Source organism: Tursiops truncatus, chromosome 14 (assembly GCF_011762595.2).
Source record: "Tursiops truncatus isolate mTurTru1 chromosome 14, mTurTru1.mat.Y, whole genome shotgun sequence".
Lineage (NCBI taxonomy): Eukaryota > Metazoa > Chordata > Mammalia > Artiodactyla > Delphinidae > Tursiops > Tursiops truncatus.
Window position 1 is genome coordinate 34,688,722 of NC_047047.1, and position 27,925 is coordinate 34,716,646.

The window sequence follows — 27,925 nt, forward strand, 5'->3', positions numbered from 1 at the left end:
AGTGGATGGGGCCACTCAAGCTTGGTCTCCATGGCTCACAATGCTTGTCTGTTGGAGCAGTGCCTGAGGGCCACGCGAAAGCAAGAAGCAGGCTGGATTTGACGTGGGGGCCGGTTGGCTGAACCCCTGCTCTAGATGACCAAGATGCAATTAGCTGAGAGCATTTCCCGTGGGCCACAGGACAGCTAAGAAAAGACATGGTCACCCAAAGTAACTGGGACCCCCTACAGAGAGCTGGATCTCCTGCTGGGTCCTGCTACCCACCCCTATTCTTTTTCCTAATGAAGTATTACTCACTTATGGAAAAGTATATAAAATATATGGGGTCAACTTAATTCATTATCACAAAGCAAACACCCGTCCAGGTCAAGAACATAGCCAGCACTTCTGGAGGCCTCTCTAGTCCCCCTCTAATCACCACCCCCTCTCTCCACATGAACAGGCTACTCAACCGACTTCTAACTCTGTAGGTCAGTTTTGTTGGTGTAAATGGAATAACACCACACAGAGCATTGCACGCTTTGGTGTCTAGCCTCTTTCAGTCCTGGCCATTGTTGCTCTTGTGTTTCTGGAAGGACGGAGTGGAGTGGGCCACCACTCACAAGATCCTTTTGTCACGAGATTGCTTCTCTTACATGGGCTTGGCTGGAGGTCAGGAGGGCCTGTGAGCAGCCCAGCCAACCAGCCCAGGGTGCTCTGTGGCCTAGAGATAAAATGTACATTCATGCTACAAAGTAGCTGGCAACAAACCCTTGTGACAGGCACGCTAACAGGAAAACCAACCTGACCAGGGAAGTTGATTAAGGATGTTCCTCTTAACTTCAGCCTCATTGCCTCTGAGACTCATTAACCACTACTTATTAAAAGGAAAAAAAAATATTTTTACAGGGCAGACATATTCCACATGCTTTATGTTTGAGCGTGAGTCAAATCTTTTAACTGCAACTCACCTCCCGAGTTCAGGGCTGCCATGTGTAACCATGAAGTCTGCACACTGCATAACTCCAGGGGGCATCGCTGACAAAGAATATGATGTGCCTGGGCATGGAACCACACAGTGCAGGGAGCAGAATGTTAGCAGACTCAGTTGCCTGGATCCAGACCACATTGTAACTTAACATGTGGTCTGGGTACCTAGACCTTTATCAGTTACACATTTGGGGAAAAGTTCTTCAAATTAGTTGTGTTCTGGTTAATCCATTATTATTAATTAATTAATTACTTTATTTATTTTGGGCTGTGTTGGGTCTTCTTTGCTGTGTGCAGGTTTTCTCTAGTTGTGGCGAGCAGGGGCTACTCTTTGTTGTGGTGCACGGGCTTCTCATTGCGGTGGCTTCTCTTGTTGCAGAGCACGGGCTCTAGGCGCACGGGCTCAGCAGTTGTGGCGCGCGGGCTCAGGAGTTGCGGCGCACGGGCTTAGTGGCTCCGCGGCATGTGGGATCTTCCCAGACCAGGGCTTGAACCCATGTCGAGCATTGGCAGGCTGATTCTTAACGACTGTGCCACCAGGGAAGTCCGTTAATCCATTATTAATCCAGGAATCCACCCCCCACTTTTTTTTTTTGCCCCAATAGGCTAAAATGATTGAATCTGTATTTGATGATTAACAAGATCTTACAGGCTCTCCTGTGGGTGTGTGGGGGGAGAATGGAAATAGTGGGAAGGTGGGCAGTGTTTACATTTTGAACACCAATTCTCTTTATCTGGGATGTATCTATAAAAGAAGCATTTTGTATCTACATATACAAAATGTCCAGAATAGGCAAATCCAGAGACAGAAAGTAGGTAAGTGGTTGTCAGAGGTCCTGGGTTTATTTTCTGGGCTGATGAAAATCTGGAATTAGATTGTTGATGGTTATACAGCTCTGTGAATATACTAAAAACCACTGAATTGTATACTTTGAAGGGGTGAATTTTATGGTGTGTGGATTATATCTCAATAAAGGTATTATTTTTTTCAAAAGTGAAGAGACACTGAATCTCTACTGACCTCAGGACACTAGCTGAAAAAATTTTTTCAAAGAAGGAACACTTCTGAGGTTGATGTATGGTTTTCTTTTCCCTCTAAAGGTGGAGCTATATTATATGAAGGGCTGCAAATGTCCAGGTAAGACCAGAGATCTCTTCCTTCAGAGGCCCCAGGGTCTGGAAACTAAGGCTGCTAGTGGGAGCTTGTAGGATAATCGTATTATAAGAGGTTTCTAAGTTCCCTAATTGTGCTGGAATGCGGTGTCACTGAAAATGAGATGATATGAAAGAATGGGCTGGGTGTGGTGGCAAGGATGGTAGGCATGGGCAACTGTTTTAGGCAGGGACTTTCTCAGTAATTCTACAGACTGGGGCATTCTTTCAGCTTGGCTCTAGGCTTACAGTAGATGGTCAATTAAGGCCTGTTGACCTACTTGTCCTAACGAGACTTGACTATGGAGGTATGCCGCAAAACCACTCACTGTTTCAAGATCCCTGCTAGTGCTGAGTGGGAGGTGCCCAGGAGCCTGGACGCTCACCACCGCAAGTCACATCAGTGACTGTCCTGCAGCAGCTCTGACACCTGAGTGGCCCGCTAGGCCTCAGGGGGTCGTGCTGGCTAAACGCTACTAGAAAAAATAATCAATTCAGTCACCCCCAGGCCCTCCCCTAGAAGAGCTCCACCAGTAAATACCACTTCAAAACACAAGGGAGGAATAAAGGAACATGCAGATCCTAGTAGAAAGGCTGTATTCATTTCTGAGGACTGCTATGTTTTAAGGCAAGTGTCACACATACAAAACAGTCAGAGATGAACAGTATTTACGACAACATGTTAGAAGCGCAGGGGAGACATCTTCAGACAATGAGAAAGTGGCATTTTCCCCAGCCGGGTCACTCCTGGTCTGATTCTTGTTGCAGACAGAAAAACAGGGAGAAAGCCAAGGGAAGGGGAGCAATCACCATCTGGATTTTACAAGGAAGCACCCTGCCCCAGGCACGGCGCTCCCCTCACCGCAATCCCAGGTCCAGGATAGAGGATGCGCAGTGCCTGAGTCTGATTGTCCAGCTCTACTGTCCATGTTTTGTAAAATTCACCTTTAGAAACAGGAAAATCAGGATGCCAAAGACATGCAACTTGCAGTTAGTCCACCTCTGTCCAAATTCAAACTCGCCCGGACTGGAGCTAAAATATACACACACACATACATATAGATGTTACCCGCATGTATACCTCCCACATACATGCTGCATATATGTATGTGTACGTACATAGCCATGTATATATGTGGAAGAAGGAAAGATGAGATCTAATGACACCTGAAAAATAGTGAATGTTTGGGATTTGCAGTTTGGGATCCATCAGTGTGATTATTTCCCCTTTGAAAACAGAAGGCATCAGCAACAAGCCAGAGGGTCGAGGCTTCCAGGCTCCTCTCAGCCCAGCTCCTGGTCACTCCTGCTTCACAGGAGACGGGAGTGACTTAGCTGGTTTAAAGAGGGCTGAAGGGAAAAGGGCCAGGTCTGCTCCGTGCCCCTTGGTTCTTCCCCGCCCATTCCGCTCAGGCCCATGCCCCACAATCTTAGTACAGGGGAGCTTCACTCTCTGTCCCCCCTTCCCCCCATTCCAGTTGTGACAAGGGAATGAGCGAGGCTGAAAGTTTGGGAGTTTTAATGGCCAGTGTGCGGTGGCAGAAATGGTGCCTGGGTCTGGGAGTCGCGGGGAGGTCAGGTACCCAGAAGTGTGCTGGGAGGTGGGGTAGTTAATTCACAAAAAGATGAAGGACATCAGGAAGAGGCTGCATTTGATGCTAACAAGAAACTACTAAGAGAACAAGTGACGTGATAACAGTTGCTCCTGCACACAGAACAAAGCCCTGCTCGTAAAAGCTGTCCTCCCCAGAAGAAGGAGCCTCCTGGAGAACTTCGGTATCACTTAGGTAACGGTAAGGAGGGTACGGGGGCGTTCGCACTTGCTATCCAAGAAGCAAAATGCGAAATGGTCGTTTTTCGCGGATTCACTCAGTTTGCCTCACCAAATCCCTCTGAGGTAGGTAAGAGGCAGGTGACATCAGCCCCATTGTACTAATGGGGTAAAGTGAGGCTCCAGGACTTGCTGCAGGTTACCCCACAGATACACACCAACAGCCACAGAGAAATAGCAGTCTAGTGCCTTTTAGGTTTTCCTTCCCTATCCCGGGCAATGCTTGTTCTCTCCGTAAAGCCCCCTCCCCTAGGTTCAGCTCAAGTCAGTAAGTAGCAGGTGGACCATTTAGCTTATAATTTTAAACTGATGTCCTGGAGGGAAAGGAAACCAAGTCTATGGAAATCAGCCAAAGCTAGGGCATCTGGGAACAGTGGTACCTCACTCCAATGAAGGGGTGGGTTTGTGGGGTTTTTAAAATTTTGTTTTTGCTGCAATGCAGCATTTTAGGGAGGGTCTAGTTGGATTAAAATCTGTTGCTAGACCAGCCAGGGTCCTGAATGTGATAACCACATGACACCTCCCCAGAGGAGGGGGGCCCCTCTCTGGCCTGTTGCCAAATCAGAGTAGATGGGTATAGAGCCACAGTGTTGACATAGGCCCAGGTCATGAAAACAGAAAACCTCCCCAGGGCTGGGGCCAGAATGGGGACATTAGTGTGTGTGTGTGTGTGTGTGTGTGTGTGTGTGTGTGTGTGTATGTCCTGGCCTGATCAGGCTGCTTCCCTTCCCCCTGCAGCCTGTACTCCCCCTCCTTTCTTTGACTTCAGAATATAATTGTTTACTTAGTGCCACTGACCAGAGACCCTAGCAGTGCTAACACCATGGAGTATTTCTAACTCGACAACGTGCAGCGCCTCCAGCCTAGTGACCCAGAAGCCAGTCAGGCCGATGTGTAGACTCTCGACACCTGAGGCCCAGCTCAGTGAACTGCAGCCGCGGCTATGAATTTGGGAATTCTTCCAATTACTATGGCTCACGAGGCAATGCGACAGATGGCTGCCACCCGTCCAGGTCTGCCCGGAAAGCACCCAAGGCTGAGCTTTCCTGGGTGCAGTGAAGCAACATGTGCATTTTCCAAGCTTTAACCACCAGGTCCTGTGAGCCTGTTACTCCCCCCGCCCGGCAGCTCGAGGGTGTGTTTCCAAACAGAGCTGGGGTGTACACAGTTGCACCTAGACATGGTAAGCCAAATGGCAGAGTGTCCTGGTCCTTGGGAACCAGGTCCCGCTGGGAAGCCCAATGCCTGTGCTGAGAAGTAATCCTCAAACCAGTGACTGGGCCAAAGCATTGCACGGGAGGCTAGAAGTCAGTGAAGGCGGTGCCCGGGTCTGCCGACCGGACCGATGGGGCGGGCATCCCCCGCAGGCAAGCTGGAAGCCCAGCCCCCTCACAGAACTGACTCCTTGGACTCGGGGGTGCTGGCCGCAAGGCCGGTGGGGTTTGGGTGTGTCACCAGGGGTGACGTCTCCTCCTCCGACTTGCAGTTGGGGACAGCCTCCACTTTGACCTCACTCAGCTCCTGCTCGCCTCTCTTCGTCGCCTTCTGATTCAGGTGGTGGAGGATGCCTGCACCCAGGGCATCGCCCTCCACGTTCACCACGGTGGTGGTGCGGTCCCTGGGGGGAAGAGAACAGGCAGGCATTACAGCCACCAGGGGGCGGATGTCACCTTGGGCTGAGCCACCAGGAAGCTGTGACACTGAGGGAGAGCAAGCTAGTAAGGGCACAGGGCCTCACTTGATGCTAAAGTGATTTTCTCCAAATACTTTTTATGAAACTAACAGATCCTCAAGAAAACTTGGGAAAAAGAAAAGTACAAAGGAGAAAACAAAAGTCACCCCGCCCCCCCATACTCCGCAACCCTGAGTGAACCAGTATTGACCTCTGGATCTGTTTCCTTCCAGAAATCTTTCAATGTATGCATTTCACGTGTGAGACACCATCGTATAAAAGTTACAGACAGCTGGGATGATCGCACAGATTCCGTCCTGGGTCCAGCTTCTCTCCCACTCACGGTTGCGCTGTGGGAACCTGCCTTCTTGCTCTCACTTTGACACTGCATCTCTACTGAATTGTAACCTCCACATGCTTTCCCTGGCTGGTGGCAAACACCATCTCACAGAGAACAGCGCTGTCCCTTCCAGAAGCTTGTCTTCCCAGACCCCCATAACCATCCCCTATCCCTGGGGCTCAGAGGAAGTATTGTGCCCATTCTGAAGAAAGGGGGAAAATGTGACCTTGCCTGCGGCATTGGAGAAGCTGAGGGCTGTGGAATCAGAGGTCACGGTGGTACAGGGCTCCTGTGACTGCAGGTCTCGCCTGGGCAGCCCGCTTGGCGCCCTGCGTCTCTCGTCCTGGCTAAGTGCCCCTTCGTGCCTGCACTCCCCACGTAGAGGAAACAGCGGGGTGAGGAAGGAGGCAGGGCCTCTGACACGTAGCTCTGGTCCCGTCCAGCTCACCGCAACGTACCATCGCAGGGACTGAGTTCCCTCCCAAGTGCTCTCTAGACAAGGCGGGTCTCCAAGGCACATGTCACATTTCACCCCCGAGGAGCTGTAGGGATTCTGAGAAGCCCCTTCAAGTCTCCAGGGCTTGAAGATTTCCAAACACAAAATTTCCAACCACCATGGGTTGAGCCACGAGCCCAGGGCCAGGCTCCAGTGTTTAGGGTATCCCATGCCCAGCTCTGACTAGCCTGGCCAGGGGCGTCTTTCTTCCCCAGTGTTGACTGAATGCTCTTCCTGCATGTGCCTGGAACCCTTCTACGTGCTGTGCACGTGTTAACGCATTTAGTCTCCACCATAACTCTGGTGTAGGTTCTGTTCTTATCCCCATTTGACGGATGGGCAGACCAAAGCACAGATGGTTCATATCATACAACTAGTAAATGGCAAAGCTGGGATTTGAGCCCAGGTACCTGGGCTCCAGTGTTCACTTTCTTATTCACATGCTCTACTGTCCAACATCAGTACCTCAGCGGACCTTCCCTATAAAACAGGTATTGTTTGTATCTGAGAAAGGTATCATGGGACTCAAGGAAGCAACACTCAGAAACTGTTCTGTGTCTTTATGGGAGCCCAGGTAATGGTCATCTGGATCACAGTTCCTTCCGAACTCCGCTCCTGAGCCCAAGCCATGACATTCGCATTAGCTGGGCTCATCTTTCCTCCGCTTGCAGAAATCACTCCTTGGACATTCCAGGCCAAGGATGATCATTCCCGAAGGCTCGCTGCTCCAATGGCTATGACCCCTATGCAGCCACCAATCTCCATAGACCCTTGGGCCCCTAGCTTTCCTGAATGTTCTGAGCAAGTTCTCAGTAATGACATGTTTTAAGTTTCTCTGCATGCCCCAGGCCAGAGTAGTGCCAAGCTTCTAGGGAGCTCATTACAGACCTTCTTTTATTCGGTGCCCTTAGGACTTGCTACTTACACAATCCAGTCCACAGCCAGGATCAGAGAGAGGTCGTGAGTGGGTAGCCCGATGGCCTCCAGGATAATGGCGATGGTGAGGACCCCTCCAGCTGGCACGCCTGCTGCTCCCACACTGGATGCTGTGGCTGTCACTCTAGGGGATGGGACAGCAGGATCAGCCATTAGCCCAGAGGATGAGGGGGCACAGAAACATGCAGAACATGGCAGCCATGGCTTGGAAACTGAAGACCACACAACCCTAGAGTCTGTCAGCTGTGCCCTTCACAGAGGTTCCACTCTCTTCAAGTAATGAATTCACGCTGTTCTCAGTTTACAAATGAGACACCCGAACCATGGTGAGATTGGTATTCATGAAGTTTTTCAAAGGAAATCACAAGAAAAAGACCTCACGTTTTGTACCAGACCTGATGATGAAGGAAAGACTACAGAACTTACAGAATGGTGAAAATCTGGCCTGCTTTCAGCTCCACATTGTTGAGCTGGGCAATGAACACTGCGGCCACACACTGGAAGATGGCTGCGCCGTCCATGTTCACCGTGGCCCCGATGGGGAGGATGAACCTGCCGATCCTCTTGTCTACACCGTTGTTTTCTTCGATGCACTTAATCATAGAGGGAAGGGTTGCAGAGCTGGAAACGCAAACAACCAACCATGAGAATAGTCCTTGCTGCCCAGGCTAACACAGTACTCAGCTCAGACCTGGGAACAGAGCAGTTGGCACCATCCTAGTTTATGGCACTCTCCCCTTGAAATAAGAGAAATATCAGAATTGTTGCAAAGTTTCTGTCACACGTGGGGTTTTGTTAACTCCCAAAGTATTCAAAATTGGACTCCTTAGATTTACCTGTTTTTTTTTTTTTACCTGGATACCCCTGTTCCAAATTTCTCAAGAACCACACCTTGTCTCAGGGTACAAAATGTGCGTCTCCTCTCTTGAATATTTTTCCTCCCAAAAAGTAAAAGGCAAACTATGATTTTTTTTTTTTTTTTCTCTTAGACCAAGAAGCCGAGATGGCTCTGAGAGTTTGGAAAGAGTAACTGTATTCCTAGATTACAAAGAATAAGACCCGCTCTCTCCAGTGGGCTCTGCAGCTTCTGCAGGGTGTGGCTGGCACAGCCAAGAGTAGGCTTGTTTCTGCCTAAGCTGGAGAAACTTACCTCCTTCATTCTTTCCCCCCACGGCCTTGTCATATACATAGCCAGTCAGGATGGGAGGAAACATGCAGTAGGGAGGCAAAAACTAAATGTGTGAGTGAAACGATGTGCTGCCATCCTTTGAAAGTTTGCTTTAGTGTATTTGGAAAGCCCAATTTTTTTGTGAAGGATTTCTAATAATGACAAGGTGAGATAATCCCACAATACTGTGGACTCCTAGAGAGCTGAGCATGCATCCCTCACCAAGATGACTTGGTCTTATTTAGGAAATAATTCACCCATCCAAAGGGAGAAAGAATTGGGCAGGTATCATTCTAGAAACTTCCCTGCAATGAGTTTTTCTTTTTTTAAACATCTTTATTGTAGTATAATTGCTTTACAATGGTGTGTTAGTTTCTGCTTTATAACAAAGTGCATCAGTTATACATATACATATGTCCCCATATCTCTTCCCTCTTGCATCTCCCTCCCTCCCACCCTGCCTATCCCACCCCTCTAGGTGGTCACAAAGCATCGAGCTGATCTCCCTGTGCTATGCGGCTGCTTCCCACTAGCTATCTATTTTACGTTTGGTAGTGTATATATGTCCATGCCACTCTCTCTCACTTTGTCACAGCTTACCCTTCCCACTCCCCGTGTCCTCAAGTCCATTCTCTAGTAGGTCTGCATCTTTATTCCCATGCAATTGTAAAGTGTTTTAAGTAGCTGCTTTCTTTCACTTAGGCAGAGGTCTAATTAGGGTGAAGACCCACAGTTGGACTAAGTAATGGTCCAGTTGACCTCTAAGCAGCAAGAAGAAGGGAACGAGGCAATCCCTCATTCTGGCAATCCTAAAAATCCACTTCCAAAGAGCTGTGGGGCTGGTAGTACAAAAAAATCAGATGACACCAATTTAGAGTCTTCAAGAAATTAAAATATGTCAAGGTGATGGTTGTGCATCCACCACAGGCTCATCTGGTTCCATATTAATACAGCTCAGGGCAGCCAAGGGCACCTGAAACCCACTCACCTGGAGCAGGTGGCAAATGCTGTTGCAAATGGTGTGAGGAGGCCCAGGAGGAACCTGAACGGGTTTTTTCTCGTGAAGACAAAATAAATAAGTGGCAGAACAATTCCTCCGTGAATAAAATGGCCCAATATGGATGTGAAGATATATTTCCCCAGGCTGGTCACCAGCACGATGATGTCCTTCATTTCCACAATCTTGCTTCCAACCAGGAACATGATGCCCACAGGTACGTACCTAGGACATGAGCAAAGGGCACTGGTCAGTAAGGGTGGTGATGCTGGGGCTGAGAGATGTAGGCCTTTCCTGTCACAGAACGCAGGGACTCTCAACTAGGTGGTCTTCACCTCTCCCTAGGATGACCCTAAGGAACAGAAAAGGATGGGGGTATACCGTGCCCATTTTACAGGCCGTGAAACTGAGTAAAATTAACATGATTGCTCATTGTGGGTGACGGAGTCAGGACTAGGACACAGACTTCTTTCCCCTTGGATATTGTATGTTCTTAACAGCTGGATGCAACCAACCATATGGGCTCCCAAGTGGAAAGGCAAGGAACTCTTCAAGAGCAAAGCCTCTGGGGCTGTGAGCTTGACTTTCAGCTTTGCTCAGGATTGTTCTCAGAACTTAGAAACACAAAAGACACCTATTTTGCAGAATTGCTGTGATACAGAATTGAGCCAAAGCTGGGCCTTTTGTGAAGTTTTAAATTCTTTGTGGTTTGGAAAACATGATTCTGTGGGAAAAAGTCATTAACAATGACCCTCTGGGAACACTCTTGGAGCGTGAAGATTTTTTTAATGGCAGGATGGCAGGAAGAAGGAAGGGAAGAAATGAACTATGGGCGCTACAAAGAACAAAAGTCTGCTGTTTTGCATTTAATATAAATTGAGGAAGAATTTTTATAACTATCAACTTTGTTTGTAAATTTTAATTATATACATAATAATGTCACATGGTTCAAATTTTAAAGGGTACAAAAGGGTGAAGTCTGCCTCCCACCTCTGTACCCAAGCACCCATCTTCCTTCCAAGGAGACAGCCAATGTCACTGGTTTCTTGAGTTTTCTTCCCAGAGATATTCTAAGCAGTATTATTATTTTAAAATCCCATAGTAATACATGAAAACATTCTCCTTTCAGAAGAATTAAAACATTATAGATTAGGCCAAAATCTTTAGGGACCATCCTCAAGCCAGCCCCATCCTCTGATAACCACTCCTACTTCCTATGCCTGCATAGGCACTTTTCAGGCAACAGATCTCTCACTGCGGTTAAGACACTCAGCTGGGTCTGCCCTTCCAAATATCTGCTTCTGTAACTAATACATCACATTGAAGGAATGACTGTAAATTGGTTTCCAGATTGAAAACAAATGTCTTAACATACGAACGTCACTTTCTTCCACAGTTTCCTTTAATCCAACCTTTGGGAGGATTTTAGACTAAAAAAATAAGCCAGGAAAAGAACTCGGTGTGATGAAAACATGTTTTCCTTTCTGAAAATATTTTTCTCCCTTGAACAACAGCAGTCATATGAAGTGTCATGTTTACAATATAGAGTCAGACTCTGGAATTTTGGGGTGAGCAAGAAAATTTGGTTAAGCAAGATAAACATCACCAGGGGAGGCTCCGAACTTGGCTTCCCACCGAATCTCAAACTTTCTTACCAAATGCCAGGCTTCTCTCCTAAAATCAGTGCAGCTGCCATCCCAATGCCATCTAAGAGAGAGACGTTCTGGGATATTTAAGGGTTGACAATAAGGAAGATGCTTTGTGCACAAAAGGAGAAACTAGTTTCTCAGCAACGAATGGGTAGAAGCTAAAACCCACAAAGTTTGGCTTGAGTAAAACAGCAGGATAAAGCTTACGAGGCATTGGCACTGAAATCGGTATGATTTCTGAGAAGTTACTTTGAGAGATCTTGTCAACTTTTCCCTTGTTAGCCAGAAATCAATCTGATGGTTTTTATTAAACAATTGCCCTTGCATTGATATTACATAAAGAAACATTCACATAAAGGAGAGACCATTCCAAGTTCACATATATGTATGGAGTGAAGATGGATTTTCCCTCCATGTTGTAAAATACTATAGGAAGGGGCCCTTCTGAAGCTTGAAGTCTATCCTTTAAAGTGAAATGAGCCTTATTTTATACAGCAGATAGCAAATTTATGGAATCCGTTGCCCCACAAGATGATATGGGCATCTCATGGGATATGGGATGGTGGTGGGACTCATAGATAAATCCCCAATGATAAAACCCAGGGGTCATTGTGGGTGATGAGGAAGTGATTGGTAACCATGACACATGCCTGTTTCTCTGAGGTCCTTCACCCCTTGTACCAAGACTGGCCTGTGGTACATCAACCACATGCAGAGCACGGGTCCAGGTGGTCCCATAGGGGTGACCTAGAACAGCTAAGTCAGGTTCTTTTCTGGATGGCAGGAGAAATGAGAGAGAGAGCAGGTGGCAGGGTGACACTCACCACATAATCCACGACACCAGCACCATCGTCGCCTCATTGAGGGCATTGAAAAAACGAATGAGCTCTTCTCCTTCAGAGCCGAGTTTCTTCAGGGCCACTCCTAACACCAGGGCAAAAAGGACCAATCCTAAAATGTTCATACCTTCAATTTCGGTGCCAATGGGGATCTGTAGGATCAGAGGGGACAAAGGGTCTAAGTTTACAACAGATGAGTGAGAATTAAAGAATGCATTTGCTCCTTTGTCTCTGCCAGACTGAAACACTGTGCCCGGAAGGAGGAAAGGCTCAGATTTTCTTTAACCCGCAGTGATTTCACAAATCAAGGGGCAGGAAACTCAAGGGGAGATGGAGTCTGAGGATATGGAAGTCAACAAACAAAATCTTCACCTAGTTGTTAACTCTGAAAGCTGTTCAAAACGGGCATAGGTTGAAGCAGAAAGTAGCGAGCTCATCATCACTGGATAAATTCAGCTAGAGGTTGGACAATCACTTCAAAGGGTTGCTTTTAGAAGAAGAGCTGATTGGTGAAAAGGTCCTTCAGATCAAGAGTCAGTGATTGGAACTCTGCCTCCTAAATGTCAACAAATTCTTTGTTGCTAGGCTCTTACCATAGTCTCCTCACTGACGAATTTCAAAAAAGATGTTCAGAATCAACGTGGGTATTTTCAGGATATTCTTTCTTAAATCACTGACTTAAAATGTACAGGTATAATGTATTCTTTTTTTCCAGCAGTGCTGAATCTCACTACTCTAAGCATATGTTAGAGGAACATTTTATTCCATCACAACACATTATGAAACTCTGAACAGGAAACATGTCAGCGTGGTAAAAACCGAAAGAGCATTTTTACCACTGTTCTAGTCTGAACCCTAGTCCCAGCTCTGATACTGAATAACTTCTCTGAGCTTCAGGTGCTTCATCTGCAAGATGAAGTGAAATAGACTAAACTAATAGCTTTTGACTTTTTTTTAAAAAGTAGAACTTTTCCTTCAATCAAAGAAAGGCTGGTAGGGCTTCCCTGGTGGTGCAGTGGTTGAGAGTCCGCCTGCCGATGCAAGGGACACAGGTTCGTGCCCCGGTCTGGGAAGATCCCATTTGCCGCGGGGCGGCTGGGCCCGTGAGCCATGGCTGCCGAGCCTGCGCGTCCAGAGCCTGTGCTCCGCAACGGGAGAGGCCACAACAGTGAGAGGCCCGTGTGCCGCAAAAAAAAAAAAAGAAAGGCTGGTAGAACTCAGAGCCACTCAAGCCCTATGGAGGTGTACTATGGGGTGGGGAAGGGCAAAGTCCCTCCTTCTCCCCATGGCAGCTCCATGGCTGGACTGAATAATTCTTGAGGTCCCTTGTCCCTTCCAGCTACATAGCATGAAGGCTGGGACCTAGCTCAGTGTCTGGTAAACAACAGGTACTCAAAAATACTTGTGAATGAATGATGGTTATAGTGAATTAAACCCCCAAGACCAATTCTATGTGCAGGGGTAGGTTAAATCACCTATTAATTATATTTCAGAATAGCAGAAGGGGTGTTATAAAATTATTTTTTCTAAGAAAGGGGGCAGTAGTTCCAATTCAATGAAATGGATCCACTAAACATGGTAAATGGCCAAAGGAGCAAACCTAACCCGTGTGTTTCAAACAGCCCATTCAAACCCCAAAGTCTTCAGTCCGGCTGAGAAAAACACGCATCGTGTATGCTCCCTCAGTTATGAAGCATTATTTGTGTTATAAGTATTTGCCACAAGTGATCTCACAAGAAGTTTTACCTTTTCACGGGTTATGTTTCCAGTGCTTGTGTTGTGGGTCACCTCTCTATAGTCGGTTGCATACTGTGAACAAGAGAAAGTAAAACTCCCATCAGTTCACAGCTGAAGACCACCTGGAGGAACCGAGAGGACTGCTGGGCCTCTGGCTACTCTGTCCTTCTTCATTCCAGGTCTTCTGGGCACTCCTCACTTGGCTGGCCTGACAAGGGCCTCTGAGGACTGTACAAAAGTTACTTAAGACCAAGGCAGCATGCACTCCAGACTTCTGGTTTTTTAGGAAGCCAAGGAAATGGGGAGAATTTCCTATGTCCCCTGGTCGCTGGTTTGGAGAAGGTCTGCACACTTTCAAGCTGATGGTTTGATATCTCCAACAGCTCAGAGTTCACCTTATTTGGGGAAACTTGGAATTCGTTCCACGATGCCGAAGTACACTTTTCGATGTGTTATTTTATGTTCATTCATTTATTTATGCTCCACTATGTTCCAGAACTTATTTCAGCCTGACTGCTTTTCAGCATCTGTTTCTAATCTGCCTTCAGCCTCCACTCCCCAGAGCAAAGGCTGGAAGGCAAGACAGGATTTTCGGGCTGAGTCTTCTGGGAGACCACTCATCAGAGGTGAAAAGTCCCTCCAACTTTGGTCCTGCCAGTTGACTTCACACACTTCTGCCCAACGCACACAGTTGTCTCCCTGGGGCAGTATGCATTATCGTTGAGGGGACTCTGTTATAAGACACCCTTCCTGACCCTTCTAAGGACACCTGGCTTCTGAACTGTTAAGAGGAGCCCCTTAGAGGGTTCAGACCCAGAGGCTTGCTTTGAACCGGCCTTTAAAGAGCTCTGGTCTCTCTCAGCTTTGATTATCAAGCTTTCAGACGGGCAGAGATGTTCAGCTGTCCCATGATTAAGGATGGCAGGGCAAACAAAACCCACCCCACACCTTCTGTGCCAGGCACTGAAAGCCCCGCAAACCTTGTATTTTTCTCCTAGCTCACGTTATACATACAAGCCACAGCTATGTTTATATGCAGGGTTTTTTGTTGTTGTTGTTTGTTTGTTTGTATGTTTGTTTTAAAGAGAGGCTGTAAGTAGAAACAGAATAGTCTTGGCTTGAAAAAGGCAATCAGTTTAGTCCATCTATCTAGACCTTTATATTCTTTCTCTATATAAAGCATGGCTGCAGGGGAGTTACTTGAAGAATTGCTAAAATTAGGGAAAAACTGGAAACCACCATCAACAAGGGACTGGTTGAGTAAAATTATGATACTCTCATACAGTGGAATACAGCCAATAACTTATGCAGAAGGATATTTACCAACATGAGAAAATGTTAACAATAAGAGCAGGTTACAGAACAATATGTGTAGCACGGGTACATACTAACAATGTTATGTAGTATAATTATTTTAAAATCATGTGAGTGTGCACATGTATAGAAAAAACATACTGGAAGGATGTATACCAAAATGTTAATGGGTAGCTCTAGGTAGTGATTATGGGTGATTTTTATTTTCTTCTACTTTTTTCCACTTTATTTTTATTTTTTGCAAGGAGCATACGTTATCCTTATAATCAGAAAAAAAGATTAAAATGTATTTTTTAAAAATTCTAGGGAATTCCTTGGTAGTCCAGTGGTTAGGATTTGGTGCTTCCACTGCAGGGGGCACAAGTTCAATCCCTGGTCAAGGATCTAAGGTCCCACAAGCCACACAGTACAGCCAAAAAAAAAAAAAAAAAAAAAACCTAAAATATTTAAAAGCTCCCAAAAATGTGATTTGAGGGTATTAGGTGATATGAAAAGATACTGGAACTAGTGGGATATTTCGGAAAAATTTTTGGTTTCTTGTTGTTTTGTTTGTTTTCGCTCCAGGGGTATATCTATAAATTTTAGGCCAATGATACTAAGTGTTGTTAACAACACAACCCTCCCTGTTCCACCTTACCTAACTCTATAGCAGTAATTTATACGTAACCCACCCCTCCCCAAAGTTTCATATTTTTAGCAAAGCATCAAGCTTACCGTACGGAAAGCTGCAACCACAAGATTTGAGGGAAACAGGTTTCTGTTGGAAAAGAAAGCATTTTGTCAGTATTCTTAAAATTCAGCATTCAAAGTGTCCACTTTAAGATGCCCATTCCTGACAGCCTGACACACAGGGTTCCCTCTTTCCCCACGTCCAGCATTTACTGCCATCTTCTGCTTGATCCAAGCACCCAACTGTGCTTCGGCTGCGGGGCCCCAATAGATACTTTGAGTGCACTGATCTTTATCCTCATCTCCCTCGTGGTGCCCCTGGATATTGAGGTAAGCTGTGTCCAAGGAAACCGGAATAATTGCATCACTTTCCTTTCCCCTAGAGGCTAAGCCCTAGTGCAGTGGTTTTCAACGGGGAGTGGCACTGCCCCCTAGTGAAATCCAAAGGAGTGTTTTGTTGTTGTAATAACTGGGGGGCATTCCTGGAACTGGGGGAGTGTGTTCAGGGAGAAGTGCCAGGGCCCAGCCATTTGTTCTGCTAAATGTCTGAATGTAAAGCTGTCCCATTAATGGTGACTCTAAACTCGGAAGCAAGCACCTAACCATTTTGGTTTAGAGCATTCACATCCTGACATTATTTTTATTATAAATTACTCTCCTTTAGTATTTTTTCTTTTTTAAAATCTTATAGAATACTTACATTTTTATTTCTATTTTTAAAAATATATAATATCCCCTTCTACTTATTTCTCCCACTCTCCACCCCCGCCTCTGGCAACCACCAAGCTGGTGGGTTTTTTTATATTACAGTCAAGTCATATTGATGTTTGAAATTATGTGTGTAGGTAAATTCTATTTATGGATTTCATTTCAGGATGAAGGATAGTACAAAATATTTGTTATAAAAGGAGAGCAGTAGAACTGATCCAGTTAAGCTAGATTTTGAAAGCAAAATCTATTCACGCACACAGTTTTTATTGAGGGCCTCCTTTGGGTCATATATTGTACAGATGCTAGTCATGATATACAAGAAAATCCCACTGATAATCCGTTTGTTCTACCCACTTCCTATAAGAATAAGTCTAGAAGAGTAAAAGACCATCTTTTACAATTTGTGCCAATCTTATCCACTCATTCTTACTTCTGTGGTTGAGTTGTTCATAGCACTAGAATCTCTAGGCAACTATTTGCATGCATTCGGTTTCAGAGGTAGGCAGGTCTGACTGTAGCCCAGCTTGGCGAGCAGAGTCTAAGAGGCCTCCTGGTAGTCACACCTTTGTGTAATACCCTCCCCTTCAGTGTGTGTGTCATGGGGGTGGGGGATGGGTATGACTTGCTTCTAGCCAACAGAATACACCAAAGGTGATGGGATGTCACTTTTGTGATTTGGTTCCATAAACTTGTGGCTTCCATCTTGCTAGAAGACACTCTTTATTGCTTTCTGGGCTTGCATATTTGATGAAACAAGCTGCCATATTGGAAAGCCCCGTATGACAAGACATGGAGGGTGGCCTCTGGCCAACAGCCAACTAGGAACTGAGGCTCCCAGTCTGAACCTCAAGGAACCGAATTCTGCCAACAACCACGAGTCCTCAGAAGTGACTCCTTCCCCAGTCAAGCCTTCAGATGAGACCCTAGCTGCAGCCAACACTTTGATTGCAGCCTGATAAGAGACTCTGAAGCAGAAGACCCAGCTAAGCCGTGCCAGGATTCCTGATACCACAGATACTATGGGATAATAAATATGTGTGATTTTAAGCTGCTAAATTGGTGGTAATTTGTTAAACAACAATAGATAATGAACACACCCACCAAAAGGGTTAATGAGACACAAAAATGACTTCATTAGAACACTCAGGAAGCTTCCATAGACAGCCAGCATCTAGAGACTGCAACTCAGCCTTTCCCACCTTGCTTGTCTATGAAACCTGAATTGCTTTTAACATACTTAGAGAATACCCAAAAGTACACGTCTGTATTTAAACAGACAAAATGTGATCTTCTGTTGAATTAACCATTGCAAAACGGTGATCTGAAGTTTGATTCCTATTACAAGCATATTTACATTAAAAGAAAGGCAGAAACAGACTAGGCATTTGTATTGACTATTCTTTAGTGTGTAGATGAATAGCAACTTACATTTGCCTCTTATTTCCATTACAAAGCACCCTTCTCAGTCTTGTAGGAGTACGTTTGGTATCTCATTTCCATTTGCTACACTAGTTAGAAGCAGAAACAGGCCCTGAGCCAAGGTTTCGCCCATTCTGCATCTACCACAGTAGTTCTCAGACTGAGCTGGCCACCTGCTTCTCCCCCTAAGAAGACAGGGAAGTTAAGGAAAGAGCTGGGTTAGAAGCCCTCTGTCTTCTCCATGGGTGACGATTTCCCCTGCAAATACTTCGTATCCTTCAGGAATGAGCTGTTGACCTGCCTGGTGTCTTTAGCATAAGCAATAACCCAATACTGTCTCACCCAGAACGGACCCTAACCCAGAACTTCTAGACCAAACGGCCACCGTTTGGTCAACCTGTTTTCAGACAGTCTACAATATCCAATGGGAACAGAGGGGTATATTCAATACTAGAGTCAAAACAGTGACTCCTGCCAAAAAATCAAGTTCCTAAGATCATGATGTGTTCTGACAGTTTCTTATAAAGTTAAACATACACTTACCATATGAACCAGCAATTCTACTCCTAGACATTTACCCAAGAGAAATGAAAATATATGTCTGCAAAAAGGACCTGTATGAATAACAGCATTATTCATAATAGCTCAAAACTGAATTGTCCATCAACTGATGAGTGGACAAATAACATTATGATAAATCCATACAATGGAATCCTACCTGGCAATAAAAAGGAATCAACCGCTAATATACACAACGTGGATTATCTCAACACCATCGTGCTGAGCAAAAGAAGCCAGACAAAGAAAAGTACATGCTGAGTGATTCCATCACTATGAAACTCTAGAAAAAGCAAAACTAATCCATAGTGATAGAAAGCAAAACTTTCTATCCAAAACCGCCTGAGGCCAGGGATGAAGAGTGGGAATTGCTGAGAAGGGTCATGGGAGACAAAAATGTTCAGTGTCTAGATTGTGGTAGTGATTAAATGGTTTATCTATTTGTCAGAACTCATTGAACTGTACCCCTGAAATGGATGCATCTTTTGTATGTAAATCATATCTCAAAATTGCTTAAAAAGTTAGGACAAAAGATACAGTGCTAACTGCAAAGGAGATCTGACAACCAAAAAAAATACGTACATTCAATGGGATGACTGAACTCTTTTTAGATTACATAACTCAGCTCTCAAATATTGATCCTTTGGAAGGAATCGCCTGCAGGCAGTGAGTTGAACCCACAGAATCATACTCCTTTCCTTCAGTTCCCCTGGTTGCCATAGGCCAGGAGCAGGGGCAGGAGCATGCCCCTGCCCCCACCAAGGGGCAAGGATGCGAGGCTGCAGGAGTAAGGCAAAACATTTTTCTCTACTCTTCATAGTTTGTGCCTTTGGTGTTGTATTTAAAAAGTCATTGCCATACCAGAGGTCATTTTATGTTATCTTTCAGGAGTTTTACAGTTTCGTGTTTTACATTTAGATCTTTGATCCACTTTTTTTTCTTTTTTAAGAAGTATTTTTTTTAATTTATTATTTTTGGCTGCATTGGGTCTTCGTTGCTGCGCGGGGGCTTTCTCTAGTTGCGGCAAGCAGGCTTTCTGAGTTGCGGTGCACAGGCTTCTCATTGCGGTGGCTTCTCTTGTTGTGGAGCACGGGCTCTAGGCGTGTGGGCTTCAGTAGTTGTGGCACACGGGCTCAGCGGTTGTGGCTCTTGGGCTCTAGAGCGCAGGCTCAGTAGTTGTGGCACATGGGCTTCGTTGCTCCGTGGCATGTGGCGTTTTCCCAGACCAGGGATCCAACCCATGCCCCCTGCACTGGCAGGCGGATTCTCATCCACTGCACCACCGGGGAAGTCCCTGAATTTTTAATTTTATTTACATTTAAACTAGTTAAATTTAAACAGCCACTTGTGGCTCATGTCTATCATATTAGATAGTAGAGATCTGGAGTTGTGAGATCCACAGTCTGGAAATCAGAAGGATCAAATGGTCTTCTCAAGCTTACCTCTGCACAGCACTCAATTTCACTGGGTATTAGGCTGCTTCTAACCATTGAGGCTCTTCATTTTATTTAAATTCTCAAATATGTCATTTTTCTGTTATTTGACCCCGAGAAATTTCCTTGAATTACATAATACCAGGTATACATTAGACCAAAGTTTTTCAAACATTAGTTGGCCATGGAATCAATTTCCTGGCTCTAACCAGCATTTTATAAAAGATGTAATACATTAGACAGAGTAGAAAAGATCAGCATGTATCACACTTAAAATGTTGTTTTGTAGGACTTGTGTTTCAGATTGTATATGTGGGAGTGAAGGTGTCTGTATGTGGATATGCCATTTTTTTTTTAAAAAAAATTTATTTATTTATTTTTGCTGTGTTGGGTCTTCTTTTATGTGCGTGGGCTTTCTCCAGTTGCGGCAAGTGGGGGCCACGCCTCATCGCGGTGCGCGGGCCTCTCACTATCGTGGCCTCTCTTGTTGCGGAGCACAGGCTCCAGACGCGCAGGCTCAGTAATTGTGGCTCACGGGGCTAGTTGCTCCACAGCATGTGGGATCTTCCCAGGGCTCGAACCCATGTCCCCTGCATTGGCAGGCAGATTCTCAACCACTGCGCCACCAGGGAAGCCCGATATGCCATTATTTAAAATGTATTTCTCATAGTGGGTCTAAGTCAAAAACGTTTGCAAAAAATGCCAAGACTGTACTACTAAATCCAGAGACCCAAGTCAGACCAAATTGGGAGAGAATGAATGGACGAGCCTTTCCGGTGCTTTAGGAACCTTTGGACACATTACTTAAAGCAAGCAGAAAAACTGGTATGACAGAGTGAAGTAAGTCAGAAAGAGAGAGACAAATACCGTATGCTAACACATATATATGGAATTTAAGAAAAAAAAATGTCATGAAAAACCTAGGGGTGAAACAGGAATAAAGACACAGACTTACTAGAGAATGGACTTGAGGCTATGGGGAGGGGGAAGGGTAAACGGTGACAAAGCGATAAAGAGGCATGGACATATATACACTACCAAACGTAAGGTAGATAGCTAGTGGGAAGCAGCCGCATAGCACAGGGAGATCAGCTCGGTGCTTTGTGACCGCCTGGAGGGGTGGGATAGGGAGGGTGGGAGGGAGGGAGACGCAAGCGGGAAGAGATATGGGAACATATGTATATATATAACTGATAAAAAAATAAATTAAAAAAAAAACTGGTATGAGCTCAGGCTGAAGTTTTGAAAGCAGAACTTCTGTTAGTAGTACTGTACAGACTCGTGCAGCTCACACCATGAAAAACTTCAGAAATGTTCCTTCTTCATACATCTGGTGCTATTTGTTCTTCTGATCCTATTGTCAAGGGTGGTATGCATTTCCCTGTCCCATATGAGAAGACTGTAAAACAATTTACTTTGGCTTGGTATATTTTTTCTGTTCCAAAAGTATTTCCTTTCATTTAAGTTCAAAAATTCTTTACCGAATTTATGAAAATTTCAAAGATCCTTCGGAACAGGATACGACACTCTACGTACACCTGATAAATATTTATTATCCCTAGTGCTTATTGTTACAGGTTCAGTTAACAGGGATGTGCCCCTTCAGATCTTGGTACCCCCTACAAGGCTGGGAGCGGAGGAAGGGCTGGGGGTGACGGGCTCACACTATGGAGACAGTGGGGGGTAGGGGAGTAACCTATCCTCTTTCTGAGGCCCACATCCAGTTTTAGATTCCAGCCTGAAAGGCTAAGGCTGGGACCCTGGGGTGGGGGACGTTTGAGGAAATAAGGCTACGAGCAGTACTCATTCTCTGTATCAAGTAGCCCTCAGCTGTCCCTGAGAGGCTGGGACACACTAGAATATCAGCAACACACTCAAATATTAACTCATTTAATCCTCGTAACAAGTCTAGGTAGTAGCTAAACTATTATTAACCTCATTTTACAGATAAGGCAACTGAGGTACAGAGAGGCTACATGACTTGTCCCTACAACTAGTAAGTGGTAGAGCTGGATTCAAAACCGGGTAGCTGATTTCAGTGTCTGTTCTTCATCACTATCCACACTACCTCTCTGGGTTTATGTTCTTTTCCGAACTATTCAGGCATGGTGTCGAGCTAAAGAATTTTTTTTTTAATATCCTAAGCTGCCATTGTTAGTGACTAGTTAGGCTGAGAAACCTCCATTAATTTGGATCCACGTTAGATTCGCTAAGAGTCTTCATCTTGCCTACAGGTTTCTTCGCACCGACTGAAGAAATGTGTTCTTTGCAGCCTGAGACGCGTCATATTCACCCAGTTCTCGGGAAGGAAGGTAAGTCCCTAGCACCACCCTGTGTGAAAGGAAAGGCTCCAAGCACTGTCCACTGTTGAGAAAGTGAGCGCAAGAAAAGCAATAAAGCCTAGAAAACTGGGCGACAGGCAAAATCTCAATTGCCTTTACCAGGCACGTGGTAGCCCCTTCTGCAAGACAGTGGCCCAGGATCATTTTTCTGGCTGCTAGGGCAGACAGTGTCCCGGGCCCAGGAGCTACCTGCCTCGTTGGCAGATAAGCCTCTGGTTTTCCATTTGAAAACCACAAATATTATCACTCAGAGGAATGTCTGAGGTCAGTCGCCTGAATCCTTTCCATTGACAGGTGAAGAAAACCGAGGTCAACTTTGGAGACCAGACACGTGTCATGCAGGGGAAAAAGAAACTGAGATGTTGGGGAGAATATGTGAGGATTTCTGCCCCATTTCAGAATGGAAGGCTCTTCTGTGTTTAGTTGTGATTTTCTCCGTTTTCCAAATCTCCTACAGTGTTGATTATATTAGTCCAAAACATAGTCACTGTTCACCTTTTCTCCAGGCTCCATGTGATTCCCAATATACCTAAAGGCTACACTAGCTTCAAGTCATCTTGAGGTCCCAAACATCCTTTTCTTCCCACTCACTCTCATTTATTTCAGACTATGAAGAGAGAACCATCCCCATTAACTCACGTGAACCAAAAAAACACAGTTGGTCTGTAACCTTGCCCCATTTATAACACGAGCAAGCCTCTATTGGGTCAGCCCTATTCTTAGATCTTTACAGACATAACTCATTTAACGCTCACCACGATCCTGGGAGGCAGGCACTCTCATGATCCCCATTATAAAGATGAGGAAGCCAAGGCACAGAAAGGTATGGACATGTCCTAGGACCCACAGTCAGTAAACATTGTTAGGGACCAAGAAGTTCCACAATGACTGGGTTCCTGAAGACCTGCTTAGAAGTCACTTTGGGTCACACCCAGTACTGAGTCCCGTACTCTTCCAGGTTCCAAAGCATGGCGCTTGGGCTGCTCAAGGGGAGACCATGACTTTCCCACCTGCCAGCTGCTGTCCACTGTCCTTTCTCAGCTCTCAAAGGGCCTGCTCTAGCCTCACCCCCATGCCCCAGTCTGCTATGCTATTTCTAATACATTGTGTTGGGAGATCAAACCACTTGGCAACGGCATTCTGAATTTCCTTAAAGGCATAATCAGTGTCTATTAGCTTCATTTCTCTCTGACTTGTAGTTCCATCTTGAAAAACTAAATTAGAAAACATGGCAGAGAGATGCAGTGGGAGTTTGGGGGCACTCCACGGTCTGGAAAGGTCGTGGACTTCAGCAAAGCCTTGGCGGCAGCTGCAATCACTCACCTGAGACTTTCCCCACTCCTTCCAGGCGTTTAGGTTCTAGGCAGTTACCAGGGGCAGGCCTGCGGGATCATCGAGGTGTTTGCCCACAGAATCTCATATTCACTCACTTACCCACAGGCAGAAAGGACTGCGCCCTGCCTTTGCCAGGGAACATGCCTGGAGTCACATAAAACTGGCATCCGTAAAATTGAAAATTGGCATCCATAAAATTTTATGAAACCATAAAATTGGTTTCTTTGACGGAAGCAATTTTAAAATGTTTACCCAGAGAGTCCCCAGACTCAGGAAGCATTTCCATGTGGCTCAGGACTCCATTTCCCCTCAAAAGCTGCTCAATGAGAGTCCAATCCAACCTGCACGTTCGCTTTCCTTCACTGAAGAGGCTCGACTCCTCTGCTTACAAGAAGTGAGCGTCTGCCCCGAGCCGACTATACCCTTACCTGGTACACTTACATGCGCATCAGAACAAACACTTCTGAGATGGGACTAGGCCCGCCAGCATGGCCTCATTTCTATGGCATGTTGACTTGGGGAAGGGAAGAGTGGGAGAAATAGAGCCCTGAACCAGGGGGCATGAGACCCATAGTTCTTCTAATCTCTCTTTTGACAAACCACTCTGTGTCCTTGAGCAAATCACTTAATCTCTGTCTCAGTTTCCTCATACCACCTGCCCTACCTTTATCCATGACCTGCTGGATTAAATAAGCTTGGCCTTTGGAAGCATTATGAAACACTACCTACCCCCAACAAGCTACGACAAATGTTCTCTGGGTCCTTCCCTGTATTTGTGGCCCGAGTCACCGAAAGTCTGTACTTACACTGACCGCTAAGCCATAAGGATGGGTCATTCACTTCAGAAGCAGGAGCTGAAGGGGCTTGTATCTAAAACTAGAAAACCATGATCAGGAAATAAGTCCCTTCTGGGGCTGGTGGAATAAGGTAACCCCTCCTTCACCCCCACCCCCTGCCCCCTGTTTCTCGGCCATTGCCTCTCTCGGAGATAAAAGAATGCTACTAGCGTCTCTATGGGGTACCACCAGCAGGTCAGAGCATCCACACTCCGAGCCACTAATCCCTGCAAAAAAGACTCCCTTAACCCCACAACCTCCCTCCCTGACTGATACGCTGAAGGTAATAAGCCAAAGGTACTCTCACCCTCAGTAGACTTTTTCAGTACCCACTTAAAAGTTAGTCCTCCAACCTTAAGGATCTTTAAAGACTCCAAATATCAAGCTGCTAAGACATTAGACAAACGCTGTAGCTCATCAAAGTTCTAATAGGCCACCTTCACCTGCCATTTTGGTAAGAAGTTTTGGTAAGAACTTTTTGGTCCCCCTCATCAGAGAGGTTTGGCTTTTTGATTTTTTCAGTGTAAATTCCTTTGGGTTTTTTGTTGTTGTTGTTGTTGTAATTTTATTTATTTATTTATTTAGCTGCACCACACAGCATGTGGGATCTTAGTTCCCCGACCAGGAATTGAACCCGTGCCCCCTGCAGTGGAAGCGCACAGCCCTAACCACTGGACTGCCAGGGAATTCCTGTTGTAATTAAATGAACACTCGCAATCTTAAGTGGCAGACAGTCATCACATTTTCCAGAAGGAGAAATCGAAACAGCAGGGAGTCAAGTCACTTTGCCCAGAGTTTGCTGTTTTTCACAGCCTCAGCAATGAGGAGCTTTGCTTCGGTGACTCAAGACAAAACATATGTCCAAGGCTCTGAATCCAGAATTATTGGAAATCTGGAGGGGGAGCCAGCTGAGGTCCTCACTCAGCTGAACCTGGCCATGTCAGTAAATACCTCTAGGCTGCAGTTTTCCCACCTGTGAACTCTGGGCTAATGGAGAAACCAAAAGAGGCTGAGGCTTTGGCCAATCCACAAAGACTACACTACAACTCAAGGGATGAAATGCAACTTCTAAGAGTCACAAAAAACAGGCAAAGCTAAGTGAAGATGCTTCTTTCTCTCTCCTCTCTAGAATTCACATCTTCCCACAAATAAAGTCCCTTAAAACTCATAATACTCTACAATGTTCCTGACTATGGGGATTGACAGCAATCCGTCCCAAGTTCCCAGGAGAGGCATGTTTCTGGGCAATGAGCCCTGCACAACTACCTCCAGCCTTGTTATCCTTGGGTCCACTGACAACTCTTCAAAAAACTGCCAGCTTCCTACCAGCTAAAGGGCTGAAACAGAGGCCACAGATTACAGGCGAGAATGGTCCAATAGGCAAAATTTAACCAATGCTCCCAGAAGCTTTTGGGCACCGTTGGCGGAGAAAATTGGGTGAGGATATTGGGGCGTGGTTGGAAAGTTCTCCCTAGTGTGGGCAGCCAGAGAGTGTAAGGAGTAAAGTACAGGTGAGACCGCTGCCTCTTCCCTAACACACTCCCACCTAATGGTAGGACTGGTTCTTCCTAAAAGATGCAGTACCGATCCTTGAGAATGTCAGGTGTGCCCCCGGCTGACGTCTGCAAAGGTGTGGTCAACATGCAAAGCCTCCAGACGTTATTTTGATATTTAAAAAATGTTAAGAGCCACCAGCAGCCAATTAAGAATGAACTCTTAGGAGTATATGAGGGTGTATGAGTATGAACTAGAGTGCATTAGAGAGCTGGAGTCTCCCACTGAGCACTCGGCGAGGTGTTGGCTGGCGGGGAAGGGAGGACGTTACCTGGCCAGGTCGAGGAATGAGTCCACTGTCTCTTTGGGGACCGGTGGGGGCCCCGTCTCCTCCAGACCCAGGTCGCTGGACTGAAGGGTCTGCGCGCCAGATCCAGGCTTGATGATGAACGCCAAAGCGACTGCGAGAGCCGAGGCGCCTAGTGTGGTGAGGCCGAAGTAGGCTATGGCGATGCCGCCCAGGCGCCCGAGAGAGCTGGCATCAAGGGAGGCGGCGCCCGATACCAGGCTGCAGACCACCAGCGGCAGGATGATCATGCGCAGCATGCGGAGCAGCATCTCTCCAGGAAAGGCCAGGTAGATGACCTGTGTGCGGTTCAGCTTGAGCCCACGCAGCGCCGCGCCCAGGCCGGCGCCCGCCACCACTCCGGACACTGTGAGCAGCACCAGCGCGTGGCGCCGTAGGAAGCCAGCGCAGCGCCGCGCGCGTCCGGCCGTGCTCCCCCGCGCGCCAGGCCCCGCTGCAGGCCCCGCCTGGGCGCTGTCTAGGTAGCCGTTGGTCTCGCTGCTCTTCTCCATGGCGCTACCCGCGGCTTCGAGCCGGGGACTGGGGCTCCGGGAAAATACGCGGCTCTCAATGAATGGATCAGGCGGAGCTGCCGAGGTCCGCTAGCTGTGCCTAGCGGGTTCTGGGAGCTAGCCCGCGGGGCTCTCCCGGTCTTGGCCCTGGAGCAGGTGCGGGGAGGGCCAGGAGAGACGCGGGAGAGCGGGCTGGAGCCCCGGGGTGAGTGGATCGCGCCGCGCCCAGTCCTGCACGGCGGCTACGGTCCAAAGATGATGTAATGAGGGAGCTTGCAGTTGCGGAGGAGAGGGGGAGCTCTGAGAGACCTGGGCCGGCCCCCTTCACACCCACCGCCCCGCCCCCTCGGCTCTGGCCAATCAGCGCCCGAGAGTCTCCTCCGCGAGCCCCTCGCCCGGCTCCTGGCCACCGGCGCGGGGGGAGGGGCGGCCCGGCCCGGGACGCCTACTGAGGCCGCTGGGGTGCGGGTGTAGCCGGCCAGTCCCGGCGCCCGCAGCCTAGGAGGCCCCGCTAACCGAGGCCCGCTCCCAGCGACCGCGGGGGTGGCGGGGCCTGAGGGACAGCCAGGGCTCGTTGGCACCTGCCGGGGCCGCTCGGGCCGGCCGGGGTCTGGGCCCTCGGGGTCAGAGGGTCGGGGAGAACGTGGAACGCGGTGACGTTCCTTGTCCTGGGGGTTGGGGGAGGGGAGGGGTTGCCAACAAGGTTGGTGCTGTCGCCCCCGCGCGGCCCGTTTTCCGCCGGAGAGCCTGCCCGCCTCTCCTAGGAAGGGTCCTCGCGTGAGGGGATCCTGGGCGCGCTCCTAGGCGCGTGGCTTCGGGCCGCCGGGATAGGCCCTGGGTCGCCAGGCAGCTGTCAGCTGTATGTAAGCTGAAGACCAAAACTCTTCGAGAAGAAACAGAGCTCTTACCACCACCACTTCCAGTCGCGTTTCTACCTTGTAACCTCAGCTGAAACACACAAGCCACTGGGTTTTAACCTTTTCCATACCCTGGGCCCCAGCCATCGTATGAAAATAGTGCAGACAGCAGTTTAGCCAGGCTGAACAGATGGTTCCTTAGAAAATTCCCTGACGGTCCAGTGGTTAGGACTCCGAGCTTTCACTGCTGAGGGCTTGGGTTTGGTCGGGGAGCTAAGATCCCACAAGCCGCGTGTCTTGGCCAAAAAAAGAA

At 47.0% G+C, this 27,925-nt stretch overlaps 1 protein-coding gene across 3 annotated transcripts in view; it reads right to left on the bottom strand.

Annotated features, from left to right (window-relative positions):
* Positions 1–2,701: 2,701 nt before the first annotated feature.
* The window catches only part of SLC1A4 (solute carrier family 1 member 4), a 119,760-nt gene continuing 94,536 nt past the window's right edge, over positions 2,702–27,925 (bottom strand). For 2 of the 3 annotated variants that reach the window (XM_073791303.1, XM_019942912.3), the window contains 7 exons: positions 15,815–15,857; positions 13,796–13,858; positions 12,035–12,201; positions 9,553–9,786; positions 7,823–8,017; positions 7,386–7,520; positions 2,702–5,570 (listed from right to left, as the gene is read on the bottom strand). In XM_073791303.1, the coding sequence (XP_073647404.1) occupies positions 5,342–5,570; positions 7,386–7,520; positions 7,823–8,017; positions 9,553–9,786; positions 12,035–12,174 (933 nt within the window). In that variant the 5' untranslated portion in view covers positions 12,175–12,201; positions 13,796–13,858; positions 15,815–15,857 and the 3' untranslated portion in view covers positions 2,702–5,341. Of the gene's footprint in view, positions 5,571–7,385; positions 7,521–7,822; positions 8,018–9,552; positions 9,787–12,034; positions 12,202–13,795; positions 13,859–15,814; positions 15,858–26,228; positions 27,909–27,925 lie in introns of all 3 variants that reach the window. The other variant, XM_073791302.1, reaches the window with a different exon arrangement.